This window comes from Myxine glutinosa, chromosome 2, assembly GCF_964187855.1.
Source record: "Myxine glutinosa chromosome 2, kmMyxGlut1.1, whole genome shotgun sequence".
NCBI classification, from domain to species: Eukaryota; Metazoa; Chordata; class Myxini; order Myxiniformes; family Myxinidae; genus Myxine; species Myxine glutinosa.
In genome coordinates this window covers 196,976,395-197,002,525 of record NC_136262.1, presented here as the reverse complement: position 1 = coordinate 197,002,525, position 26,131 = coordinate 196,976,395, and the positions used below count along the sequence as shown (strand labels likewise).

At 47.9% G+C, this 26,131-nt stretch overlaps 1 protein-coding gene across 1 annotated transcript in view; it reads right to left on the bottom strand.

Annotated features, from left to right (window-relative positions):
• GCK (glucokinase) overlaps nt 1–6,323 on the bottom strand; it is a 69,908-nt gene extending 63,585 nt beyond the window's left edge. The window contains exons 1-2 of the mRNA XM_078772689.1: nt 6,279–6,323; nt 1,102–1,264 (exon numbers count right to left, since the gene is read on the bottom strand). Of these exons, the coding sequence (XP_078628815.1) occupies nt 1,102–1,264; nt 6,279–6,323 (208 nt within the window). The remainder of the gene's footprint in view (nt 1–1,101; nt 1,265–6,278) is intronic.
• Between the last annotated feature and the right edge of the window lie 19,808 nt (nt 6,324–26,131).

The window sequence follows — 26,131 nt, the reverse complement described above, 5'->3', positions numbered from 1 at the left end:
TGGTTACCGCATACCTCTGTCAACATTTGGTTACCGCATACCTCTGTCAACATTTGGTTACCGCATACCTCTGTCAACATTTGGTTACCGCATACCTCTGTAAACATTTGGTTACCGCATACCTCTGTAAACATTTGGTTACCGCATACCTCTGTAAACATTTGGTTACCGCATACCTCTGTAAACATTTGGTTACCGCATACCTCTGTAAACATTTGGTTACCGCATACCTCTGTAAACATTTGGTTACCGCATACCTCTGTAAACATTTGGTTACCGCATACCTCTGTAAACATTTGGTTACCGCATACCTCTGTAAACATTTGGTTACCGCATACCTCTGTAAACATTTGCTTACCGCATACCTCTGTAAACATTTGGTTACCGCATACCTCTGTAAACATTTGGTTACCGCATACCTCTGTAAACATTTGGTTACCGCATACCTCTGTCAGCATTTGGTTACCACATACCTCTGTCAACATTTGGTTACCACATACTTCTCTTAACATTTCGTTACCATATACCTCTCTCAACATTTGGTTACCACATACCTCTCTCAACATTTGGTTACCATGTACCTCTCTCAACATTTGGTTACCATATACCTCTCTCAACATTTGGTTACCATGTACCTCTCTCAACATTTGGTTACCACATACCTCTGTGAACATTTGGTTACCACATACCTCTGTCAACATTTGGTTACCACATACCTCTGTCAACATTTGGTTACCACATACCTCTCTCAACATTTGGTTACCACATACCTCTCTCAACATTTGGTTACCACATACCTCTGTCAACATTTGGTTACCACATACCTCTGTCAACATTTGGTTACCACATACCTCTGTCAACATTTGGTTACCATATACCTCTCTCAACATTTGGTTACCATATACCTCTCTCAACATTTGGTTACCATATACCTCAACATTTGGTTACCACATACCTCTCTCAACATTTGGTTACCATATACCTCAACATTTGGTTACCACATACCTCTCTCAACATTTCGTTAACTTATACCTCACAACTTTTGGTTGAGAGAATACATTGGTAACGGTGCATTCGTAGCTAAAAAGCTATATTATCTACCTGAACCATCAGGGGTCGAGCGAACATAAGTGGGCAGCATCTTCACACTGGCCTCCATGTTGGTGTGCACATGTAGACCTTTCTCCATCTCTCTCCTCAACCGCAACATCACATCCTCCAACACCGACCTGTCCAGTGCAAACCCCTCCAGCAGCTCCTCAACCTGCATGCAACCGGCAGTCTCGATCAAAGCAGGGTCATGCTACTTGGGTCTCGTGGTTTGGAGACAAAATGAGAAGATGTTTTAAACGGATAGAGGATCAAACTCCTTTTACCATGCTGTCGGTTTTCTCTGTCTAAAGTTATAAAAGTTATACCTGTCAATATCAACACCATGTGTCTAACTTTCTTGTAATATGAGGCCCAAACAAAACAAGACATGGAAGTTTTCAGCAATGGCGTGGGTACTTTGCACAACAATTTATACTTAAAGCAAAGACATAATATAAGGATAATATATGAGTTACCTCCCTGCTTTGTTGAAATGTAAGTCTGGTTCCAACACCAGGTGCCATGACCTTTTTTTCTACGTTCTCTAAACCCTCGCCTCCTTGTAGCCGCAGCAGATGGCGGGTTTCTGCGTGGTCGCTCTCAGGTTCGTGATGGAGATGAACGAGTCGCGCTCCCTAAAGTGCCTCCGTCAGCCTCGTGCACGCTTTTTAACCACGTCGGGAGTCCTGACGTCATCGCGCGTCATGAGGGTACCTGCCGGACGTTACGATGGCCATTCACCGTGAATTTATCATTACCTCTTAGACAAACAAGTCGTTGCGCATTTTCTGGAACCTCGCTCGGGCGTTAACGGAAGGACGAAGTGAAATGGTAAACAATTTCAGTTCTACAAGCTGAAAGTCAATTCAACTGGAGCGAAGGTGATGGCACACCGTCGCAGATCCCGTTTCCCACCTAAAGCGATGTTGGAAGATGGCAAACAGGTCCACCAGGAATGACCCAATAGCAAATTTAGAGGTAATTTTTCCGTTTTGACCCACGTGACTCCTAGACCCCACCCTGGGGCATGAAATGGGGGTCAAATAAAAAAGAAATCCTTGTATATTTCACGTGTCCCCCAATATTGATTGCACATAGTAAGTTTCATTAAAGAAAATGTGCCCGTAATTGTACTTTTAGGTATTTGACCTTTTGACCCCACTCCTTGTGATACTGCTATTGCACCTTAGTGTCATGTGGTGATCATAACTACCAAGTTTTATGAATTCCTGCCCAAATGTTTAGTAGGCAATGGCGTGATGGACGGATCAATGGATGGAAGGACGGACAGACAGATGGTGCCAATAATAATATCCCTTTGTTATTTTTGTTTTGTTTTTCAAAAAGTGTTGGGATAATAAAACTCACTTGGCCTTTGTCATATTCTCATCCAAATCCTTGGCTCAGGATGAGAAGAACCAGTTTGAGTTAAGTTTGCCCGTTTTAATTTTTTTGGTGCACTAAGTCGAGGCTCGTATAAGAGTTCACACATAGAGTTAACACATGTATTATCGGGAGCTGGAGACAACAGGGGAGTGAGGGGGGTGGGGGTGGGGGAGGAGAGCGGAAGCATAATATGGACACTACAGGGGATTTCAGGAGAGAAAACAGGGAATTTGAAGGAGCTGAGTTTGGGGTGGATTAATGGGTTAGACAAGATAAAGGTTTTGGATGTGGAAAAATATGAGATGGTGGTGTCCATCATTGTCCTTGTAATTGATGTTAAAGAACACTCATGTCTGCTAATTAGTAATGTCTCCATGCCATTTGTTTTAAAGTTCTACTATAGGCCTGAGATTGCTTATCAAACTAGAACAATGCGACTGTGTTGCCAATATGCCTCCGCATCGTCCCACAATGGGTAGATGACATCGTTCACTGTCCTAAAAATAAACAAGTTTGATTTACATCCCTTCAGCTGTTCTCAAGTATCACATTTTTACAAGACATGACAGGTTTCACATCGATCGGTGAAGCGGTTTCAGAGAAGGGATAAAAAAAACAGCTTTCAAGCTAATATGGCTGCCATACCACATGATATATGACCTTAAAAATGTACACTATGCATATGTATGGGTAGGGGATCACGTTCGTGAAGTTTTGTGTTGATTGGATAAGGTTCGTTTTTATATCCAAGATGGCTGCCAAACACGTGACCTACGACATCATCATTTTCAAACTATACGCAACATTGCTGTTAGATGATATTTGTAAAATTTCGCATCGTTAGGGTGAGCGGTTTCAGAGATATAATTATTTAATATTTTCCTTCAATCCAATATGGCTACCAAACCATGTGACCTATGATGTCATAAATTCAATATTTCAATACAAATGGGTCATTGATCAGGAGCATGCAATTTCAGATTTTTAGGACAAGGAATTCGATTAGAACATTTTTGGCTGGTATACCACTTCACCTATGATGTCATCATTATCACGCTTTTGTTCACCATTAGGAGTACTTGACATTGTGCCAAGTTTCAAATTTTTCGATTCAGCGGTTTCCGAGATATAATTTTTTAATTATTTGCTTGTAATCCAAGATGGCTGCCATACCACGTGACCTACGACATCACAATTATCATAAAAACATTCTGCATGGGTGTCGCTCCTACCCTGAAAGTTTTGTCTCAATCGGACAAATGGATGCTGATAAAAACGAGGTTTAGCCCATACGGACGGACGGACAAACAGACGGACGGACGGATGGGCAACCCGAAAAGATCATGCCTCCGGCGACTTCGTCGGCAAGTTATGAGGAGAGGCTGAGTGAGACTGGGCTTTTTACATTAGAAGGGAGGTGACTACGAGGAGAATCTTATGGAGATGTTTAAATGAAGAGTATTAGTCAGACTCCATTTTTTTTTTTCACGAGGATGGGATGTTGCCGGACAAGTGAACAAAGCTTAAGTGTAACTAAGAGCAGAAAGTTAGGAAGGCAGCACCAAAAAGGGTATTTCTCAGTCACAGTTCTTCATTCGTATGCAGCACAAGGCTGAGGGCACGCAGGGGCGGATCCAGGAATTTCAAGACGGGGGTGCATGAAACGATAGCGCTGGGGGGTGGGGAAGGGATGGGGGGGGGTGTGGGGGTCCTCCCCCAGGAAATTTTAAAAAATCGATTGTCAGAAACGGCATTTCGTGCGTTCTTGGAAGTTTCTGCAGCTTCTTGCGTTCTTCCCTGGTCGAACAGTTCAGCAGATTCGCGATGTCTAATGGTCGGATAGAGGAACTGGGGAAACGACTTGCCCAGCTGTTCCTTCTGCTAGAAATTGATGAATTTTGTATGTGTGTGTGTGTGCTGTGTGTGTGTGTGTGTGCGTGTGTGCTGTGTGTGTGTGTGTGTGTGTGTGTGTGTGTGTGTCTGTGGTGTGTGTGTTTGTGTGTGTGAGTGCGTGTGTGTTTGTGTGTTTGTGTTTGTGTGTTTGTGTGTGTGTGTGTGTTTGGGTGATTGTGTGTTTGGGTGATTGTGTGTGTGTGTGTGTGTGCGTGTCTGTCTCTCTGTCTGTCTCTGAGGGTGTGTGTGTCTGGGTGAGTGTGTTTGTGTGTGTGTGTGTGTTTGTGTGAGTGTGAGTGTGTGTGTGTGTGTGTGTGTGTGTGTGTGGTGTGCATGCGTGCGGCATGTTTTTTGTGTAGTTCTACTGGAACTTTCTGATATGGAATTTCTGATTTGTGTAGTTCTCGTGAAATGATTGTTATGATCTCCTGAGTTAATTAGGCTCATTAACTACAAATAATCCAGAAGAATTCCCATGTTTCTAAACGCACGCCATGTTATTAAAGGTGTACAGCATAGCTTAATAGGTGCTGGGAAAAGCCCGGCACCACCATGTGCGTGGGTTGTGAAGCTCAAGGCAGGGGGTTCTCCCCACAAAGCCCGGCACCACCATGTGCGTGGGTTGTGAAGCTCAAGGCAGGGGGTTCTCCCCACAAAGCCCGGCACCACCATGTGCGTGGGTTGTGAAGCTCAAGGCAGGGGGTTCTCCCCACAAAGCCCGGCACCACCATGTGCGTGGGTTGTGAAGCTCAAGGCAGGGGGTCCTCCCCACAAAGCCGGCACCACCATGTGCGTGGGTTGTGAAGCTCAAGGCAGGGGGTCCTCCCCACAAAGCCCGGCACCACCATGTGCGTGGGTTGTGAAGCTCAAGGCAGGGGGTCCTCCCCACAAAGCCCGGCACCACCATGTGCGTGGGTTGTGAAGCTCAAGGCAGGGGGTCCTCCCCACAAAGCCGGCACCACCATGTGCGTGGGTTGTGAAGCTCAAGGCAGGGGGTCCTCCCCACAAAGCCCGGCACCACCATGTGCGTGGGTTGTGAAGCTCAAGGCAGGGGGTCCTCCCCACAAAGCCCGGCACCACCATGTGCGTGGGTTGTGAAGCTCAAGGCAGGGGGTCCTCCCCACAAAGCCCGGCACCGCCATGTGCGTGGGTTGTGAAGCTCAAGGCAGAGGGTTCTCCCCACAAAGCCCGGCACCACTATGTGCGTGGGTTGTGAAGCTCAAGGCAGGGGGTCCTCCCCACAAAGCCCGGCACCGCCATGTGCGTGGGTTGTGAAGCTCAAGGCAGGGGGTCCTCCCCACAAAAGAGATCAGATCGGACAGCGGAATGTGGATTATTTTATTAATAGTAAATGATGTTATTTTGGAATAGACGGCGCTTGTGTTTCTGAATGAAAATGTCACACACATCATGTGGGGATATGGTGACGTCATGGTGGATGTTCATGAGGGCCAGAGATGCCATCCGACTTTCTCCCATGGAATTTCTTAGGAAGGTCTTCAGACGACGCAGGCAACAAAATGAGCGTTCGGCCTCACAGGAGCCGACAGGGAGGGTGGGTGCATCCAATATGGAGTAGGACTTTGATGGATGGAAATTCGTCTCCATCTCCTGCGCAAAAACAATCCATGAATGTGTTTGGAAGCGTGTTGTTGGGCTTCCTTCTCCAAAACATCTGCAGTCTCTAGGCTCATTTATCAGTCCTGCGGGATGTTCCAGGTCGTTTTCCAACGCAACAGCTTCTGATGTCGGGCTGGAATGTCGCAGGTATCGGAGATTATCGCAGATGGCATCAGCAGGAACAGATCGCTACCTTCCAGATTTTCAGCACAGAATCGGGTGTTCATTTCCTGGCTGATGCGGTCGAGAAATGGAATGCACATGTTTCTGAGGTAGAAGAGCAAGGCGGCGTTGTTTGGACGATGGATTTGTCGTTTTACAACTCTCGGCATTGTGACATCACCTCCTACAGATTCTATCATGGGCTCAGCGTGATAGAACCACAGAAAGAATTCGGTTTCAGCATTTGACCGTAGTTGAGTGAGCGCGTCCTTCTTGTCGTCAATCATAGAGTTTGCCTCCAGCACATCCATGCCGTTGCGTTGCAGCTTGATTTGAGTTGCAATCAAAAGTGATTTAAAACCTCTGAGCGTTGGTAAGCCGCCTGAAACGTTCCTTGATCAAAAGAATCTGGACACGAGGGCTGTTCCAGGATATTCAGAGCTTATAATTTATCAAAAATCCGGTGGGAGGGGGGGGGGTGCAGGGGGTGCGCCCACCCTGCACCCCGCCCCCCCCCCCCACCCCTGGATCCGCCGCTAGGCACGGCTGTGCCTCAGATGGTGCTTCGGTGATGGTAATTAATGCCATCAGCTGGTTAGGGCAAGTATTTGGAATTTGACCATGGTGCCGGCGAGACCTCACCTACTTTTCATGAAGGACACCATGGGATATTTAACGTCCACCAACGAATACTGGCAGACAGGACGCCAAGTTCAAAGGCCATCTGAGGAACGACCAATGTTTTTTTTCAGCGTAACCCATCGGGCAGACGCGTCTAGAACAGTGTTTGTCCGTCCGTCTGTCTGTCTGTATGTATGTATGTATGTATGTATGTATGTCCCCTCAAGCGTATACCAATCAGAGCTGAAGACCTGGTCACATGACAGGGTTATGTGATTACGTCTGATGTCATTACAGCGGTGCTGCGGCTGACTCTCCATGCACCGCCATTTTGATTTATATGCCGTTCATGCCGAATATATCGTTGAACCTGTCATATATCACAATCGCAATGTTCGACATTTACGTTTTTCATTCAGTGTGAAACACAAACAAACCGATTGTTAAAATGACCATCAAATATCGAAACCATCGGTGTTACGTCTCTTCCAACAATACGGTACGTATAGTCCAGTCAATCTACGCCATTTTGGGGTCGAACCCACCACAAATTGCAATAGTAATGAAACATGCATTTTTCAATGTCAAATTTAGTGGAGAATGACATACTAAAAGTCAAGGAGAATCGGAGCATTGGAACATTTCCAATTTTTGCAATCTTTAAGAGAAGGTTTTAAGCGAAAATCTGCATAAATTTTTCAGACCAAAAACTGTTTCCGTGCTAAATCCTTATGAGATCCTGCAATTTTATGTCCCTGAGGCCTGCAATGTAATGGCTTTATGTGAACAAGTTCATATCGTACTATATATACGAAAAAAATCGTTAAATAATATTGAAAATAATATTGAAAAATAAAATAAAATATTGAAAAAAAAAAAAAGTGTTTTATTTAATAATTGAATGAACTGCGATTCAAGCACCAACCTAAGAGCTTATTCTTCTTCTGGATCACTTTCTGGTTCTGACAAGGTCACATTAGAACAGTGAAGTCCTTTGCATTCACTGCATGCGTAAGAGCATTCCAGGCTGTACTTGCGACAGCTGCATCGTAGGGTGCTGCAGTCTGTTTTGCAGCCACAGTGGATGGCATCTAGAAGGTAATCTGGAGCAGGCTTCATCTCGGTCATCACGGGAACCATTCTCTCGTCACGGATAGCCCATCCCCAACCATTGGCATCCATGGCAACTCCTTGCCACTGCTGAACCTGAACATACACCCGTAGGCAATGTTGCTTTGCAGATGCTGATGTAGGGGGCAGGGTACGAGGCTCAACTCTGACAGTGCTTGTTGAAACCTTCTGGTGGAAGCGTTGAAGCCTCAGCATGTCCAGTGTTTCCCCGGGCTGGGCATTATACAAGCAAACCAGGGCATTCTCTCCAGCTGTCATGACATCCTCTTTTGACGCTCCAGGAGTGTTGAAGTTTGCCAAAAGCTCGGAGAAATACGCACTGGAGTTCAGCTTCTTCAAGGCTGTTGATTTGCCAATCGAGTAAATTCTTGACGTGGTATCACAACCCAGGAGTCCATGTGCAACAAGAAGCTTGTCACAAACATTGCGTCCAAGTGTCTTTTGCACTTGCTCGATATTCCAACATCTTGCTTGCCTCCTTGACGTCAGCTTAGGCTCAGGTCGGAAGAACAGGTTGTGAGATGTGGGCCCTGCACGACTGCAAAGGAGAACAAGAAGATCGGTGTCGTCGCCAACTATCACGGTGTCCTTGGTGTTTGCACATGCAATGGCTGTCTCCACTATGAGAACATCTGCATCTGCCCTGGCATGATGAACAGCGTTGTGCCGCCGTTGAAGGTCATCACTCAGTAGATTGATGAAACGTTGTTTATTTGTTTGGTTGGCAAGGAAGTCATCTTTCTTCATAGTACATACCATGTCCGTTGTGAAGTTGACAAGGGGACTGCTGTGAGATCGAACGCGCCTGCTGTGCGCTACATCTTTGGTGGAGGGTGCGCTCACATATCCATCGAACACTATGACAGCGTTACCATACCTGTCTCCAACATATCGCACGTAGTGACTGGCGATTCCTCCATATGTCTCGCCAGAATTCCAAGGAATTCTGTGTAGCAATGCCCCACCATCCAGAACATATTGCACATTCTGTGGCAGCACTGTGTTGCGAACGTCAAGGGGGAGTTGTTTCCAAATGGCTTCGGCTAGCGCTGGCTTGTCGGCCTCAAGCAGGATATCAGTGGTCTTAAACAGTGCTGGTGGGAAACTGCTTAGTTCGTACTTGAAGACATCTTTGAGGTCATCACAGCGTGATCCTGCCGTACTCAGACGTTGGAACAACAGTTGTGGATCTATCAGAACGGATTGTCTGCCAGTTTTCAATGATGAACGTGTGTCAAGAGTCACAACCTGATCTTTCTTCTTGAACGTGTGATCAAGAACCTTTTTGTCAAGCATTCCATCTAAGATCTTCCTGCCGACTGACGCTGCTTGGTCAGCATTGACCGAATCTCCAGCTGTGATGCCAGTGTCAATGCTTTGCAGAGTTGGATCGTTTCCAAAGGGATCCTTTGATGACAGGTAGCGAATAAGTTTGTGCGTGTCATCTGTGTCCCGTCCTTGTCGAGCTGCGCTTTGTTCTTTGTGCTGGTCACTGGTCCCATACTGCACTGATGTGTACTCTTGCAAAGCCATGTTGACCTCTGCACATATGGGGGTGGACAGCAGCCACGTGATCCTTTGCGGCTCGCTCATTCCACGACCCCTTGTTAGTCCCCCTGTGGTTTTCACACTTCTCATGAGCACTTGCTCGATCACAAGATCTGTGGACAAGCCGGCCCAGTACCGATCTGAACGCCGCACTACGTGAAATCCATTCTGGAACTGATGGTGGACCTCCGGATGCTGAATAGACAGTTGTGTCAGTCGCTGCAGGTAGATGTACACAGATTTTGTGTACAGATTGTGGCCTGCAGCTGCTAGGTAGGGCAACATGTCGTGCAAAGCGTGCACGTGCAGACGCCAGTCACCAGTGCGTTCCGACCTCAGGAATGTCCTCAGAATGTCTATCATGTCCATGTATTGCAGCCATAGTAGCTGTGCTGTACGCAGATCCTTCTTCGATTGTCGAGCAACATTCATGATGTCACGAACAGAGTCCAGAACCGGGGCTGAAAGGATATCTTCAGTGCAACCCTCACCCTTCAACAATGAATCATACAGGTTTCGTAGCTCACACAGGTCAACTGGGCCAGCTCCCACACTTTGCGACCCTGACTCGGTATCACTTTGCTTCTGATTGGTTCTCAGCTGGATTGCACTATAGGCTATTCCGAATCTTTTGATACCACACTTTTTGAGATTGGTTATATAAAAGCGACCGTATCCAAGGTCCAAAGTCGTTGCTATGGAGATCATTGTTCGTGTAATTAAATTTTATTCACCTAATTAGGCTTTGTTCACCTAATTAGACTAGAGTAAAATCTAATTTGATATAAGAATATGATAGACCATTATATTAGCTTTCAAAATTCATTGATATGTATATTTTCGAAAAAATTCAATTTTATTGGGATAAAGCTACCTTAAATGTCAATTATCTCAATATATATACCTTTACATGTCAAATGTATTGTAAAACCAGGGCATAAGGCCTGTCTTACACTCTTAAACACTTACATTTCTGACATCTTTTGAGAATGTGAACGAAATAACAAATTAAGTGCATTATTTTGTGCCATTTTTATTAGCTTATTTTCGTGCATAACTGTCAAAAAGTGGTTGCTCGAAATGAATGTGTTCCAATGCCTCGTTATTCCTTGACTTTTACTATGTTATTACATGGGTCAAAAGAAGCAAAAATGCCAAGTTTCATTACTATTGCAATTTGTGGTGGGTATATTCGTAAAATGACCGGCCTAGTATAGGCCTTAGGCGTTATGACTCACTGTCCGCTTTGGACAAATTAAACCCAGGATTCTTAATACAATGGCATCGTCTCAGTCGTATCGTTTTCGTAGCAATAATAATATATAGTAAATATAACCATAACACTTTAATCCCAATGTCGTGAATGGAAAGTTGATGGATTGAAGCGGTGTAAAATCGGAGGTAAGGAATTCACCTCGGTTTTTAAAAAAATAACATAATTTTCGTAATAATAACGTAACGTTATTATTATAGTAAATCTAATTGTAACACTAATCCCTTTTGTAGTGACTGCAACGTTACTGGAGGTTAAATATATGTATTGTTGCGGTTTTGAGTTTGTACAAATAAAGGTTAATTTTCCCCCTCATAGTTAGTCACATTACAACACGTAGCCTCGCGATAGTTCAGTTATTTCATAGTAAATGTAAGCATAGACCTTTTCCTGTGTTAGTCTTGCGTTGAGTAGAATAATGAGAGTTAGGGCCTTTCATTGCCTTATGCCGCCTTATGCCACCTTATTCCACCTTTGGCTTTTGGCGCAAATTAACACGAGGCAGGCCTGGCAAATCGAGGCAAGACCAAAGGAGGGCAGAGGTGAAGCCAACGGTGAGAGCGAGCCGCCAATCAGGGCTCGAAGGGAGCACTGCTTCACAAGGCATGGTTAGAACATTCGAGAGAGCTAAGGGGGTTGGCAATATAACCCGTTGCGCGAAGCCCCCACAGCAGTTCTGTGAGAGTTGAGTTATGGGAGAGGCGCTTGAGAGTGAACAAGTTCGGGAGTTATGGGAGAGGCGCTTGAGAGTGAACAGGTTCGGGAATTATGGGAGAGGCGCTTGACGAATGACAGTTATGAGAAGGGAGAGGCGCTTGTTGAACGAGTTTTGAGAGAAGACGCGCATGAACCAAGTAATAAGGCGCTCTTACAACTTAAACGCTCGGTTGAGCTTGAGGCAGAACCTCTATTGGGTTACGCGAGTGAGAGCGCGCTGGTAATTAATCGCGCTAAGAGAAACCGCCAAGCCTGGCGAGAGACGCGTACATTTTCCTCCCGCCTGCCTGATCTGCCCTTCACTCGAGAGACATGCAGCAAGGATCCCTCCCGCCGCCTGCTTGCCTTCATCGACAGATGTGCTGTGACCGGGGAGAGCCACGCCGGGTGGAGCCGTTCCTGGACGACCATGTCAGCGCGTGAACATCATCCTACCTTAATTTCCCCCTGTGAGTGTGATCGGGCCCGTGTCTGGGGTTAACTTAAGACTGTATAAGACTGCTCTGTGTCTCTGCTTTCTACCGATCCTTGTACATAATAGTGTAAATAATAATTAAACCTGTGTTCTTCCTTTGATTCTACCTCTTTTGTGTTTCCATCATTGACTAAGCGTGGTCCGAATTAAACCACTCTAATCGGGTTCCAATACCAAAGGGAACTGCACGGACCACATGGTACGCAATCCGCTCGGTGTACTCAAATTACGCGTGGCTCGTGCGAGGCTTGATTCCCCGCTTCTGTGGCGGCGCAGGTATTTAGGTACGTGCGAGAATTGTCCCGAAACCCTACCTTGCGCTTGCCCGGGAGGGGTGATTCAAGTCTCTCGGTTGCGCCGACCCAAGAAGAACAAGGGGCTTAATCTCTCCTTGGTAAGGGCAGGAGGGTCATGCGGAAACCGTAACATTTGGTGTCAGGAGTGGGATTGGACCGGGAGTGCGCTTCATGCACTCGAAAATTATGAGCAACGAAATTTAATATCCAAAAGCCAAATTTATATTCGTACCATGGCTAGGTAAGGCGGTCGAATGCCGGTGGGGATAGAAATAGAGGAAGAATTAATAACCCAGAACCTGCAAGAGGGACAGTTGGTAATGGAGGAAGCCGAAGAGGGGGTGGCAGCAGGGGTAGAAAATGGCGACGCCTCGCACGTGGCAGCGAGAGCCGAGCCCGCGGTGGCAGCCGGAGCCGCTGTGCAAATCGGGTTTGACCGTAGACTATTCCTGACCCAACTGGATGTAAAAATGGACCCCCAAAGGAATGACATGAAAGAAATGAGGGACGAAGCAAGGTGTAACATGGAGGGGTTGGAAAACAAAATGGGTGGTCAATTGAAGGAAATGGGGGACTAATCCACCCGGGACATGAAAGAAATGGGGGACAAATCCACCCGGGATTTGGAAAAAGTTATGGCAGCGTCAAAGAAGGACACGAAAAAAGCGGGGGAGGACATTAGGCGCAGGTTGAGCGAGGAGGTCGCAATGGGGCGCGACGAGGTGACGCGGTGTGAGGAGCGCGTGGGGAGCGAGCTTGAGCCAGGGACGGCTAAGTTGACCGGGGCTATAGAAATCACGACGCGGGGTGTAAAAGAGCCAATGGTCGCCGAGGACAGAGAAATTTCATGCGCGCTGGCGGTCGTCGAAGAAATAATTCAAATTGAAGAAACAATTGGGGCCGAAGAGACGGTAGAATCGGAATATGAATCACGGAGGGAAGAAATGGAATGCACCCAAAGTTTGTATTTGCACCGTGATGTCGGGCTTGCTAACTCAATGGAAAGTTTAAGGTGCTTGCGGAAAAGCCGGGGAAGGAGAACCCCGAGGTGAGTGAAAATAATGGCGTGAATGTGTTTGGCGCGAAAGGGTTTTTGGCGCGCTTGGGACAGAGACGAAACCCGGGCGGTCGTGGAAGGTCCATTGTGTGGTGTACGAGGGCGACTGGTGCTCGGTACGAGAGAGAGTGTGCGCCGAGGTGTGAGCGAGAAAAGTGTATGACGGAATGTGCACGAGAAGAGTGCGTGGAGCAAAAGTGTGCGATGATTGGGTGTGTAACAGGAGAGTGCACACCCGTGGGTGTTACAGACTGTGTGCGGGAAGAGTGTATAATGGGAGAGTGTGTTAGAGTGTGTACAGGAGTGCACACCAGAGCGTGTTGCAGAGTGTGTGCAGGAGTGCACACCCAGGGTGTTACAGAGTGTGTAACGGAAGAGTGTGCGTCAGGGTGTGCACGAGGGTGTGCGATAATAAAGTGTGTGGAAGGCGTGTGTGCACCTGGTTGTGCGGTAGAAGAGTGCATAGAAGAAGAGTGCGTACTGAAGTGTGTGAGAGGCGTGAGTGCGCCTAGGTGTGTGGGTACGAGTACGGAGTGCGAGGGAGAATGCACACCAAATGATGTGGACGGAGAGTGTGCGGTAACGGAGTGTATGGGAGGCGCGGGGATGCCTGTGTGTGCGAGTGCGGAGTGGGTCGCGAGTGGTGAGAACGCGGCTCAAGCATCGACACCGACCGGGGTAGCGTTTAGTGCGACGGATAGCCGACGTGAGCCCTCGGTGAGTTGTGTGCAGCAGGGACCAGCGGGGATCGGTGCCGCGGCGATTTCACAAGGACCGCCGTGCACAACCCGTGCCGGCCCCCGCACTGTATGGTTGGTGCCGAGCCGTGGCGGGAAAGGCAATCGGCGAGGTTCAAGGGGAGGTAGGAGATTTCGGAGCCACGCACCTTGACGGGTGCGGTGCTCCGAACGTGGGCGGTTGGGTCATCGTGCGTGGGACCGCGAGGCCCCGCGTAGGGATGGAGCCCTGAACCTCGACCCATCCATACCTCCCCCTTTGGATCGAAAATGCCGGACGGACACCACATACAGGTGACCAACCAACCGCATGGATTGCTCGGCCTTTCGAAGCCGAGCTGCGATGACGTATTTCCACACGGAGAGGCTCAAGTGTAGTGGACTGATGAGGATAGTGTACCCTACGTGGGGGAATGGTAGTTTAACCATTCCTCACATGACACAGGCCCATGAGCATTAGATTAGGGGGATGGCAGTGACAGGCACATGGGGGTGCCGGCCATGGTTACCTCCATGGGGCACCGAAGCTAGCCGAGGGAGGGCTAGGATAATGTTAGGGAATTAGCAGACAGTAGAAGACATGAGATTTAAGTAGTGACACTGTACCTGTAGTGGGGACGTAGAGAGCTTAGGTGGATGTTAATGACAAAGGGAGTGCATAGTGTAAAGGGATGACGGGGAAGCACGAGTTTTAGGGGAAAACTAGTTAGATAGATGATGCTGTGTGTTTGAGGAATTGTGTGTTGAGATAAATGGAATTGTGTTGAGGTGTTTGAGTACAAGAGGTGTGTGAGACAAAAGGTGTGCGAGAAAGTAGTATGCGAGGAAAGAGGTGTGTGAGCACAAAAGGTGTGCAAGAAAAGTGGTGTGTGAAGTAAATGGTGTGTGAGAATATTTGTTGTGGAATGCTTGGTGTGGAATAAAAGGTGTGGAATGCATGGTGCGAAGGATTGAATGGGTGAAGAGTGGAACCCATTCGCAAAACCCGGGGGGGGGGGGTTGGGGGGTAGTGTAAAGCCAGGTAGAGGGTATAGGCAAAATTTGTATGGATATTGACACCTGTGGTGCAGGTAGTGGCAAAGTAGTGCTTTAGAGGGTGCATGAGACTGTGGAATGGCTGGGCGTGTGGTTTAATTGGTGCGTGTGGTTATTGGGGCACTCTGCCACTGGTAGTTTGTCGGCCAGGTGAGGCCGCAGGTAGGCTCTGGGAGCCAGTTAGGGTAGTTGTGAGTTGTTGAGTGGGGCCCGAGGATCCCAGGAGAGGACCCGGGTTGCCCAATGCCAAGGTGGGCATCAAGGTGTAAAGAGCCAGGAGGGGCCTTCCCCAGTTTAGGTAGTCGCAGGAGCAAGGAAGCTCGGGTGGCGACTTCAGTGGCGGAGGTGCGCAGGTAGGGAGACCTGCTAGTGGAGCCACACGACCCAGCCCCGAAATTGTGCAAGGGCACAGAGAGAAAATTTGAGGGAGTGAGACCCAAATTTCAAGGGCACCACAGGGTGGACAATGGGAATTTGGGTTTTTAGAACCACATAGTTTAAAGATGGCCGATTGGCAGGGTACGACCCCGGGTAGTTTAAAAGTAAAAGTCAGTAGTGTAGTTAGGAAGAGAAATCCCTTCGCATCATCCACAGCCAATCACCAAGGAGGACGAAGCTCCACACCAGGGCTTGTAAACCGTTTGAGTGTAAGACGCATCACGACGTAGAGTGGCATTGTGTTTGTTCCATCCCTTCCTTCCTGGGAGGGATTGTGAGACGAATTTGGAATAGAGGGGGATATGGGAGACAAGACGAAGGGACGAATTTGTAAATACAAAAAGGGCTAGGGTAGTGTAAGCCGACGATGGGGGGTACGGACGGATAGGGACGAGCCTGCTCTGCTCGCTCCTCCGTGCCCCTCGCGCTGCATTACCTTGTTTGCTGTGTACCTTTGCGCCCTTTCCGCTTTGCTGGTCGTGCTTTGTCTCTCCCCTCACCACAGGACCATTTTGGAGGTGGAGCTGTGCAGCACCATCGACCTGTGCAGCATTCCTTCTGCACTTTGTTACATCTGTGCAGCCGAACTGCGCAGCACTTTGCTGCCATATCCTTTTGTTATAACGTTGCTGCTCCTGTGCAGCACTTTGCTGCCACAAACACTTTGCTGCACCACACACACTATGGACCACAAGTTTTGTGGCCATGCACCTCTGCTGTGCAGCACCTTGCTGCAGCATCACCTTGCATCTTCGGACCACTTGTTTTGAGTGGCATTAATGTCACGCAGTCGGACCACATGAGGTTGGCCCTGCATGGCAAATAAATACAATAAACGCATTTGTTGTGCATTTTTATTATGGTGTGCTAGGGATGAGAAGATTTGTAAGGTAGATAGCCCTGGATATCAGGAATGGCCTGTATGCTTGTCCAGGTGCTAGCCGGTTTGATAGGCACACAGAAGAAGCAAGAAGCAAGAAGCAAGCAGCAAGTGTTATGAATCTTTGAGTGTGTTTGTGGTTTTTGCTGTGCTTTCTCTCCCCTCCAATCTTCTCTTCAAAAAGGACAGGTCCTGGGTCATAGAGTTGTAAAAAAGAGTACGTTTTTCTGTGCTTGTAAATATAAAATGCTGCCCACCGGCTATGTGTTTAGTTTGACAAATTCCGGATTCGGTTAGTTGTGGGCGTGATTCTGTTAGATAGCTACTCAACGCAATAGGGGGGGACATATTTAGTGTTTTAGAACTGGCGTACCCACAGGTTAGAGTAAATGTTAGGGGGAACCACACCTAGATGTCATGTGTAAAAGTAAAAGTAACTTGCATACCATAAATAACTTTCCCTCGCGGTCCCCCTGTGCTGTCTTTCCCTCGCGGTTGTCAGCTCTTTCACGAGCCTCGATTCAGTATATAAAAATTCTCAAAACCGGTCGTTCCATTTTTGTTGGGTTCGACTCGGGGACGAGTCTGACGAAGGAGAGGGGTAGTGTTGCGGTTTTGAGTTTGTACAAATAAAGGTTAATTTTCCCCCTCATAGTTAGTCACACCACAACACGTAGCCTCACGATAGTTCAGTTATTTCATAGTAAATGTAAGCATAGTCCTTTTCCTGTGTTAATCTTGCGTTGAGTAGAATAATGAGAGTTAGGTCCTTTCATTGCCTTATGCCGCCTTATGCCGCCTTTGGCTTTTGGCGCAAATTAACACGAGACAGGTCTGGCAAATCGAGGCAAGACCAAAGGACGGCGGAGGAGAAGCCGATGGTAAGAGCGAGCCGCCAATCAGGGCTCGAAGGGAGTGGCTGCGGCACTGCGTCACAAGGCGTGGTTAGAACATTTGAGAGAGCTAAGGGGGTTGGCAATATAACCCATTGCGTGAAGCCCCCACAGCAGTTCTGTGAGAGTTGAGTTATGGGAGAGGCGCTTGAGAGTGAACAAGTTCGGGAGTTATGGGAGAGGCGCTTGACTAATGACTGAGTTATGAGAAGGGAGAGGCGCTTGTTGAACGAGTTCTGAGAGAAGACGCGCATGAACCAAGTAATAAGGCGCTCTTACAACTTAAACGCTCGGTTGAGCTTGAGGCAGAACCTCTATTGGGTTACGCGAGTGAGAGCGCGCCGGTAATTAATCGCGCTAAGAGAAACCGCCAAGCCTGGCGAGAGACGCGTACATTTTCCTCCCGCCTGCCTGATCTGCCCTTGGTTCAAGAGACGCGCTGCAAGGATCCCTCCCGCCGCCTGCTTGCCTTCATCGACGGACGTGCTGTGACCGGGGAGAGCCACGCCGGGCGGAGCCATTCCTGGACGACCAAGTCAGCGCGTGAACATCATCTTACCTTCATTTCCCCCTGTGAGTGTGATCGGGCCCGTGTCTGGGGTTAACTTAAGACTGTATAAGACTGCTCTGTGTCTCTGCTTTCTACCGATCCTTGTACATAATAGTGTAAATAATAATTAAACCTGTGTTCTTCCTTTGGTTCTACCGCTTTTCTGTTTCCATCATTGACTAAGCGTGGTACGAATAAAACTGCTTTAATCGGGTTCCAATACCAAAGGTAACTGCACGAACCACGTGGTACGCAATCCGCTCGGTGTATTCAAATTACACGTGGCTCGGGCGAGGCTTGATTCCCCGCTTCCGCGGCGGCGCAGGTATTTAGGTACGTGCAAGAATTGTCCCGAAACCCTACCTTGCGTTTGCCCGGTAGGGGCGATTCAAGTCTCTCGGTTGCGTCGACCCAAGAAGAACAAGGGGCTTGTTACCTTACCCCTTGGTAAGGACAGGAGGGTCGCGTGGAAACCATAACAATATCATATATATTAACGTAGCGGACGTTTTGTGTCCGGCCGTCATGCTAGTCATTACGTATATGATGTCATTACGGCGTAAACACCCGCTCACTACGAGAACGGCAAGAATGGTCATTCCTCTTTGGGGTATGTAGATTACAGTCGATCTATGGTTGGGTCTCAAGAACATTGGGTGTGTGTTCATTTACCAAGTTTCTTGCTGAGAGATCGCCAAGTGGTTTAAGCATTCGAGCAAACACTCCATTCAAAACCCTTAAGGAACGGCTGGCTTGGCAAGCGCTAGCTAGCTGCTTGGCAAATGAGCACACCTCCAACTTTTGTGGGTTATAGAGATTACAGTAGATCTTCGCTCAGTTCTGCAAGTAAAACTTACCTCATGGATGTCTGGATTCCTCCAAATTTCTTTCTTTAATGTTATGATCAGCATTAGCGACTGTTTAAAAAGCGAATCATGTGTGTTTGTGATTTGTAATATTTTACAAGCCCGGCTACGCCACTGTTAGACTTTTGGTCTTGTTTTCTTTTTAATTCCATTCTTTTTACAAAAACACCAGTAATTCTACCATCATGTCGCCAAAGTTAAACATTTCACGCAGAATGCAATTATCCCATTCATTCACACACGAAAAATAGCCAGAAGAAAAAAACCTTGAAATTGATATTCCCTCCGCACTAAAAAGGAAAAGAAAATCCTCGATTTCACCATTCTGTGTACCGTCCACCATTTATGAACTGTCCACCAAACAGTGATGACTTCATTTACATCTCGCTGTCTGACAACATGGACCAACTTCTGTCCACTCATCCCAACTCTCTCTTCTTCATGTGTGGCGACTTCAACTGTCATCATGCCAGCTGGATGGGTGTGGGTACCTCTCTCACGAGCCATGGAAACTCAGCAAAGGACTTCTGCCACTCATTGGGACTGACACAATATGTCAATTTCCCAACCTGGATCTCAGTCAATGGATTATCTTCTCTTCTAGACTTGGTTATGACAAACTTTCCTGAAAATGTCTGCTGCTCTTCTTCTGCTCCAATCGGTTCTTCTGATCATGTGCTTGTTAAAGTGGACATCTCTCTGACCATTCTCAGAGAGCCTCCTCAGCGTCGTCGAGTCTGGCATTTCACTCAGGCCGACTGGCACAGTCTTAAAGCAGCCATAAATCATCTGGACTGGTCTCCCATCTCTACCGCCTCTGACATCAACTCATTCTGGGAATTCTTCCAAAGTAAACTGCTCTCTCTCATGCACAGATTTATCCCATCTCGTCTTCAGTTGTCATGCATTTCCTCCCATCCATGGTACACAGAATCTTGTGGTGAAGCAGTTGCCCTGAAACAACTTGACTTTGCCTCTTGGAAGGCTAATCCGACCGAAGGCAATCTCAGTTCCTTTCGCAAAGCCCGGAACAAGTGTGTGTCTACCCTCAGGAGGGCCAGGAAACAATATCTCTCTGCTCTCAAGACTGAACTCTCAAACCTGTCTCCTTCCTCAAAATCCTAGTGGTCAAATCCGTTTCTGGTGTTTGTTCCCCCCTCAATCCCTTCCCTTACCTCAAACGGCTACACAGCTGACACCACATGTGACAAAGCTGAATGCCTCAACTCTGTGTTTGCCTCAAAATCTTGTGTCCCAAACCCATCTCTCTGTACCCACTTTACCCAGTCGAACCCAGCTGCTCCTGGACTCTGTGTCTTTCTCTCCTGACAAGGTGGAGAAGTTTCTGTAAAACCTTGACTCTGATTCTGCAACTGGACCAGACGGCATCAACCCATGAGTACTAAAATCATGCTTTTCCGCTCTATCACACCCTCTCTCTGCTCTCTTCACCCTTTTTTTTGCTCAAGGTAATCTGCCATCTGTTTGGATAACAGCCAAAATTACCGGTTTACACAAAAAGTGCAAAAACAGATCGCTTCAACTACAGACCAATCAGCCTGCTCCCAATCATCAGCAAGGTGATGGAATCCATCATTGCTTCGGATATCAAATCCTTCCTCTTCTACAATGGCCTGATCTCTAATCATCAATTTGGATTCAGACCAGGCCACTCTAATCTGGACATGTTGCTTCTGCTGTTTCAACAATCGATGGAGATCCTCAACGCCAAACAGGAAATCAGAGCTGTCTCAGTTGACATATATCGTGCCTTCGATACGCTCTGGCACCCTGCCCTGCTCTCCAAACTCTCCTCTTATGGTATCCATGGAAATCTCCATGCAAGGCTTGTGGACTTCTTCCTCGGTCGCAGTCAATGTGTAGCTCTGAATGGAATTCTCTCATATCCCCTTCCTGTTCAGGCTGAAGTTCCTCAAGGCAGTGTTCTGGCCCCTGTCCTCTTTCTAACCTTCATCAATGATCTCTCTGACTCTTTGGAAAATTCTCTATCTCTCTGCTGATGACTCCACCCTCTGCCACTCCATATATCAACCATCAGATCGGCAGTCTGCAGCCTCTTATCTCTTTGCAGACCTGGACAAAATCACAAACTGGTCAAACATATGTAACATGTCTTTCAATCTTGACAAATCCCACACTCTCACTACGTCTCTTTGAAAAGATCATCTGGAAAACCATCCCATCTACTTTCTAAACAATCCCCTCAAAGAAGTTCTGTCACTCAAGCTTTTGGGTCTCACTATCTGCCATGATCTTTCCTGGGAAAACCACATTTCCAAGCGGGCCTCCAAAGCCAGTCGCCGACTGGGCATCTCCCGTCGTGTGAAGTCCTTCTTTGGCTCTCTGAGGCACCTCTGAGGTCCTCACTACATACAAAGCTTTCATCCACAGCTTGATGGAATACTGCTCTCCCCTCTGGGCTGGTGCTCCTACCTCACACGTAGCTCGGCTTCACGCTGTAGAAACCAAAGCTTTCATAATCATTGGAATCTCCCGTGATGAAGATGACTCTGAGGGTCTTTCATTCGCTCACCGCAGGCAGGTTGGTGGTCTTTCTGTCTTCTACCGACTCCTCTCCGGCCTTGCGCCCCCAGCTCTGTTTGTGCTTTGTCCCCCAAATATTCCTTCAGGACGCACCAGATCTGCCAGCATCCCTCTTATGGTTAAACTGCCAAAATCAAGACTCTTTGCTCACCTTCACTCTTTCATTCCTCATTTCTCCCACCTCTGGAACAAACTCCCACACCCTCTTCAATCCCACTCCACCCTCCAGGTCTTCAAAACAGCTGATCACTACCATCTCTTATCTTCTCCCCATTCAAAACCTTGTTCTTTTCTACTCCCGTTAATACATCCCAATTTCCACCTTTTTCAATCCCCGACTTCATTCCTGAAATTCCTCGTAGTGTCCATCTTGTTTCATACCGTGTACCCTCACCCCCCCCTCCCCCCTAATCCCCTCCCTCCTAATCCCCTCCCCCTCCCACAGATCTACCGATGTCCCTGTTCTCTACTGTTGTGTGCTTGTGTGCCTCCCTCTCTCTCTCCCCCTATTGTATCGCTCTCCCTTTATTATATGTTTTATGTGTCCGATTATGTTTATTATGTTTAATGTGTTAGCTCATACACGAGCCTCGACTTTGTACACACACACACACAAAAAAAAAGTGCTTCGTCAGTGACGTGGTGGTCATGGAGTGCCGTGGCGAATCTGCTTACTAAAATGGCAGACGTTCCGCTCCGCCTTCGTGCGTACCACTCTTTAGAATGTGGTCTAGTGGCCAAATTAAAAAAGGGGCCTAAAATGTGAGAAACCCCTACCCACGGTAGAACAAGTCACAACCTATTTTTTCTTGAAGAGGGATGTTTGGGGAGTTAGAAAATATTGTTACAGATCGCGGTTAGATGTTATAGACCGAGCGGTTGGTGACCGCGACCTAACAAACTTACCCGATTCCACCCGAACTTTGGCCGTATCGCACCGTAGCTGCCCAATGAGGGGAAAAGACAAAAACGACGAATGCAAAGAGGAAAACGAAGGCAAAGAAAGGTTTGGAAATACTACTGAATTTATTGACTATTTACACACAAGCAAAAAGAAAGCAGTCACGTTTATTTACAGGCACATGAGACGCAGGTGACACAGTGAAAATGATTAGCTTACCTACAGACTTAATGTATTCCCAGGACAGAACAAACAAAAGACACTGACTCACGCGGGGAATTGCAGGAGGTGGATGGCTGGAGGTGAACGCTTGGTGGAGCCAACGCGGAGCTTGGCGGAGCTGAACGCTTGGTGGAGCCAACGCGGAGCTTGGTGGAGCTGAACGCTTGGTGGAGCCAACGCGGAGCTTGGTGGAGCTGAACGCTTGGTGGAGCCAACGCGGAGCTTGGGGGATTGGTGTGACGGGTTCTCTCTCCTTCCTTAGTCCCACCCAGTCCAACAACTTCCTCTCTTGCTTAGTCCCACCCAGTTCAACAACTTCCTCTCTTGCTTCAGGACTCTTTCTCTCTCTTTCTTGGTCCCTCACTCTTTACCACCGACTCCTCACCGCAACCAACGCAACCACTTGACCACCACCTCTACTGACTGACTCTTCACCACTCTGCACTTGACGACCGACTCCCAACCAACTCAGACCAACTCAAAGTCCAACTCCAGGCCTTTCTGTCTTCTGCTCTCCTCTGTAAAAACGCATCTCCTGGTGGACACGCCCTGCCTTGGGTTATATAGGCCCCCGCCCCTCAACCTTTGCGACCCTCCCCGATCGCTCTTCCTCCGCCCTCTCTAGCCGAACCCCTGGCTCATGGTTGGTCGAGTGGGGCTGGCTCACTCCTCCCCTCTATGACGAGGTGGAGACACGCCTTTCTTCCCTGACTCGAGCCTCGTGGTCAATGGCGGTTATTGGAGGGGAGGTAATATGGGCAATCGAGGGCTCAGCAGTGACGAGAGGGGATGTAATATGGAAATGGAGGTTTTGGGGATGGGAAGGAAAGGGAATCTATCTCTTTCACTGGTGCAATGGAGTACTTCAATTAATGGGAGACACAGCCTTACCCTAAAACACAGAATAAGAGATAACTATCAACAGGGGTATTCTATTACTTGGCTGACGTGTATGCTTGTGGACTATGGGACGCCCTTTTGGTCTTTACACAGCTCCGGAGGCAGGAGGCACAGAATAAACAATAATCACAATAGTACAGCACACAATCAAAAAATATACAGTCCTCATATCCACAACACTGCACCCTCCTCCTCTTAGGCACGTCCCGGGCCTACAACTTTTATTTAGTGTGACACGTAGGTGTAGTTCCCTCTACTTTTAACCTGACCCTGAGTGCGACAGTTTTAAAACATAAATAAATGTGTCCCGCTGCTCCATTGCACCCTGCCTAACAGACTTACGCCCACAGTTAACCGAATTGCGGAATGGTCTTCAAACTATACACTGACGGTGGGGAGCATTATTTACAATTGACGCTACTTTTATTTACAAAACTAACCCAGGACCTGTAATTGTTCTTTCTGGGGGGGAGACAGTCTGTTCTGCATCAATGCACCATTAAAGCACCTATAACGCACCAACACACCCTCAAGCACCAATCAGTGCAGTCACCACTGTTCATCAATAAAATAAATTCAACAACCCCTAACCCTGCAGGTGTCTCTTGCTCTTCGGCTCCCCCTGCTGGTGATTATTATTTGTCTTCCAGATGTTGTCATTTTCATTTTGCTTTGCTTACTGGCGGCCTATTTTCAATAAAGTGTGCCCAATGTGTCCCTTTTTTATTTTCTTTTATTTATAGCCCACAGGGCCGACTAGTGTGGTTCACCTGTGGGGCATCGGTGCCCTGTGGCCAAGGTCCGCCAGCAAGATTTCAGGCCCTCATGGCCGGTTCCAGCAGAGGGGCCATGCCCCAACCCATGGGGTCCATAAGTGGTGCTCGGCCACAGGCATGTGGTCCATAATGTGGTGCATCGATGCAGACAGCTGGTTCTGGGAATTTCGGGCGCACAATGGCCGACCCACGCACGCTCCCCTCGGCGCCCAACGGCGCACAGGTCATGTGGGAGACAAAAGAAAGACAATTGAGCGAGGGGTAAGGTCACAAGGGTACACGTCAATAAGGCAATGCAAGGCGAAATGCGTACGGAGGGCGAAATGAGAAAGCTCGTCCCTACCGTACGTCACCCCCCTGTCACCTACCCTACCCTTACCCCCTATGTACAAAAATCTACACATTTACAAATTCGTCACTAATGTCACGTCTCCCCATATTTCCTCTATACCAAATTCGTCACCACAATCCCTCTATCCAAAATTTGCCATCACCAAATTCATCATCAATCCTCATAAGGAGGCAGAGATGGAACATCAAAGCACAATGTCACACCCACGTCATGATGCGTCTCACAATCCAAACATTTGCACAGTAAACAAAATAATTAAACATGGCATGGTGCGGAGTACCTGTCACCTCAGGTGAGTGGATGCAGATGGTGCGAGGAGATCCTTCATCCTAACTATCCTCTAAATGACTTTAACACACTTTACACTACCCGGGGTCTTTCCCTGCCAATCCATTGGCCAACTTACACTATGGGTTCTAATAACCAATTCCCATTGACCAACTGTGGTGCTTCTCAATTTGGGGTCTCACTCCCCCGATTCATCTCCCGGTGCTCTAGCACAATTTCTGGGCTGCGACGTGTACCTCTCCCAACAGGTCTACCCACCTGCACACCTCCACCACTGTAGTTGCCACCCGAGCTTACCTAGCTCCTCACCCTAACCTAACTAACTGGGGACAGCCCCTCTCCTGGCTCTGTCACCCCATGGTGCCCTCTGGCACTGGGCTACCCGGGTCCGTCCTCCGGATCCTCGGGCCCCATCCACAACAACTACTACCGGCTCCCAGAGCCCACCTGCGGCCTCACCTGGCCGACATCCTCACAGTGGTGGAGTGCCCAAACCAACTACACACACTAACAGGCTACACGCCCAGCCATTTCCACAACACCAATGCACCCATCCAAATACCATTCTGTCACCCGCACCACAGATGCCAATATCCAACCACAATTTACCTGTACCCTCTACCTAACACTTACACTACCCGCCCCGGGTATCCGTGATGGGGGTCCACTCTTCCCCCATTCACACCTTCGCACCATCCACTCCACTCCACAATTTCCACCATTCTCACTCCACGACCATCCATTCCAATCCTCCAGACCATTTATTCCATACACCTGTCTTTCATTCACCTGTCGTTGCACACCTGTGCAATCCTACCTGGTGCCACCTGCACCCTCCTCCTCTTCCTGGACCAGTTGGTCAACACAACACACAATCACCACTACTCACTCATACACTGCTCCACACACCTGTTCAGTTGCACACCTGTGCAATCACACCTGTTCCATTCTCACCTGTTCAATCCTCACACACACGGCATCATCTCAGCTAACTACTCCCCTCTGAAACTTGCGCTTCCCAGTCGTCCCTTTAAACTATTGCGCTCCCACGTCATTATAATCCACACTAATCTACCTGCGTCCCCACTACAGGTATCAGTCACTATCTAACCTTACCGTCACCTAATGTCATCTTCGCTAGATCCCTATCATTATCCAAGCCCTCCCTGGCTCGGTTGTCATAGCCACCCCATAAACTATTGCGCATTTGCCCCCACCTGTGAGGGATGGTGGATTTGCCATCCCACCACATCGGGGGTCTCTCTATCAATTTTGCTCGTCCAAATTCCAACCAATTCAAAAATTTTCCATTTACTGCCAATTCTACCCACTATTATAAATTTCGTATCAAATCACTACCCTCATCATCCGTCTACTTATTACATCCTCTCGGTGCGCCATGACATCATTAAACTCGGTTTCGCAAAGCCGAGCAATGAATTCGGGTGGTTTGGTCG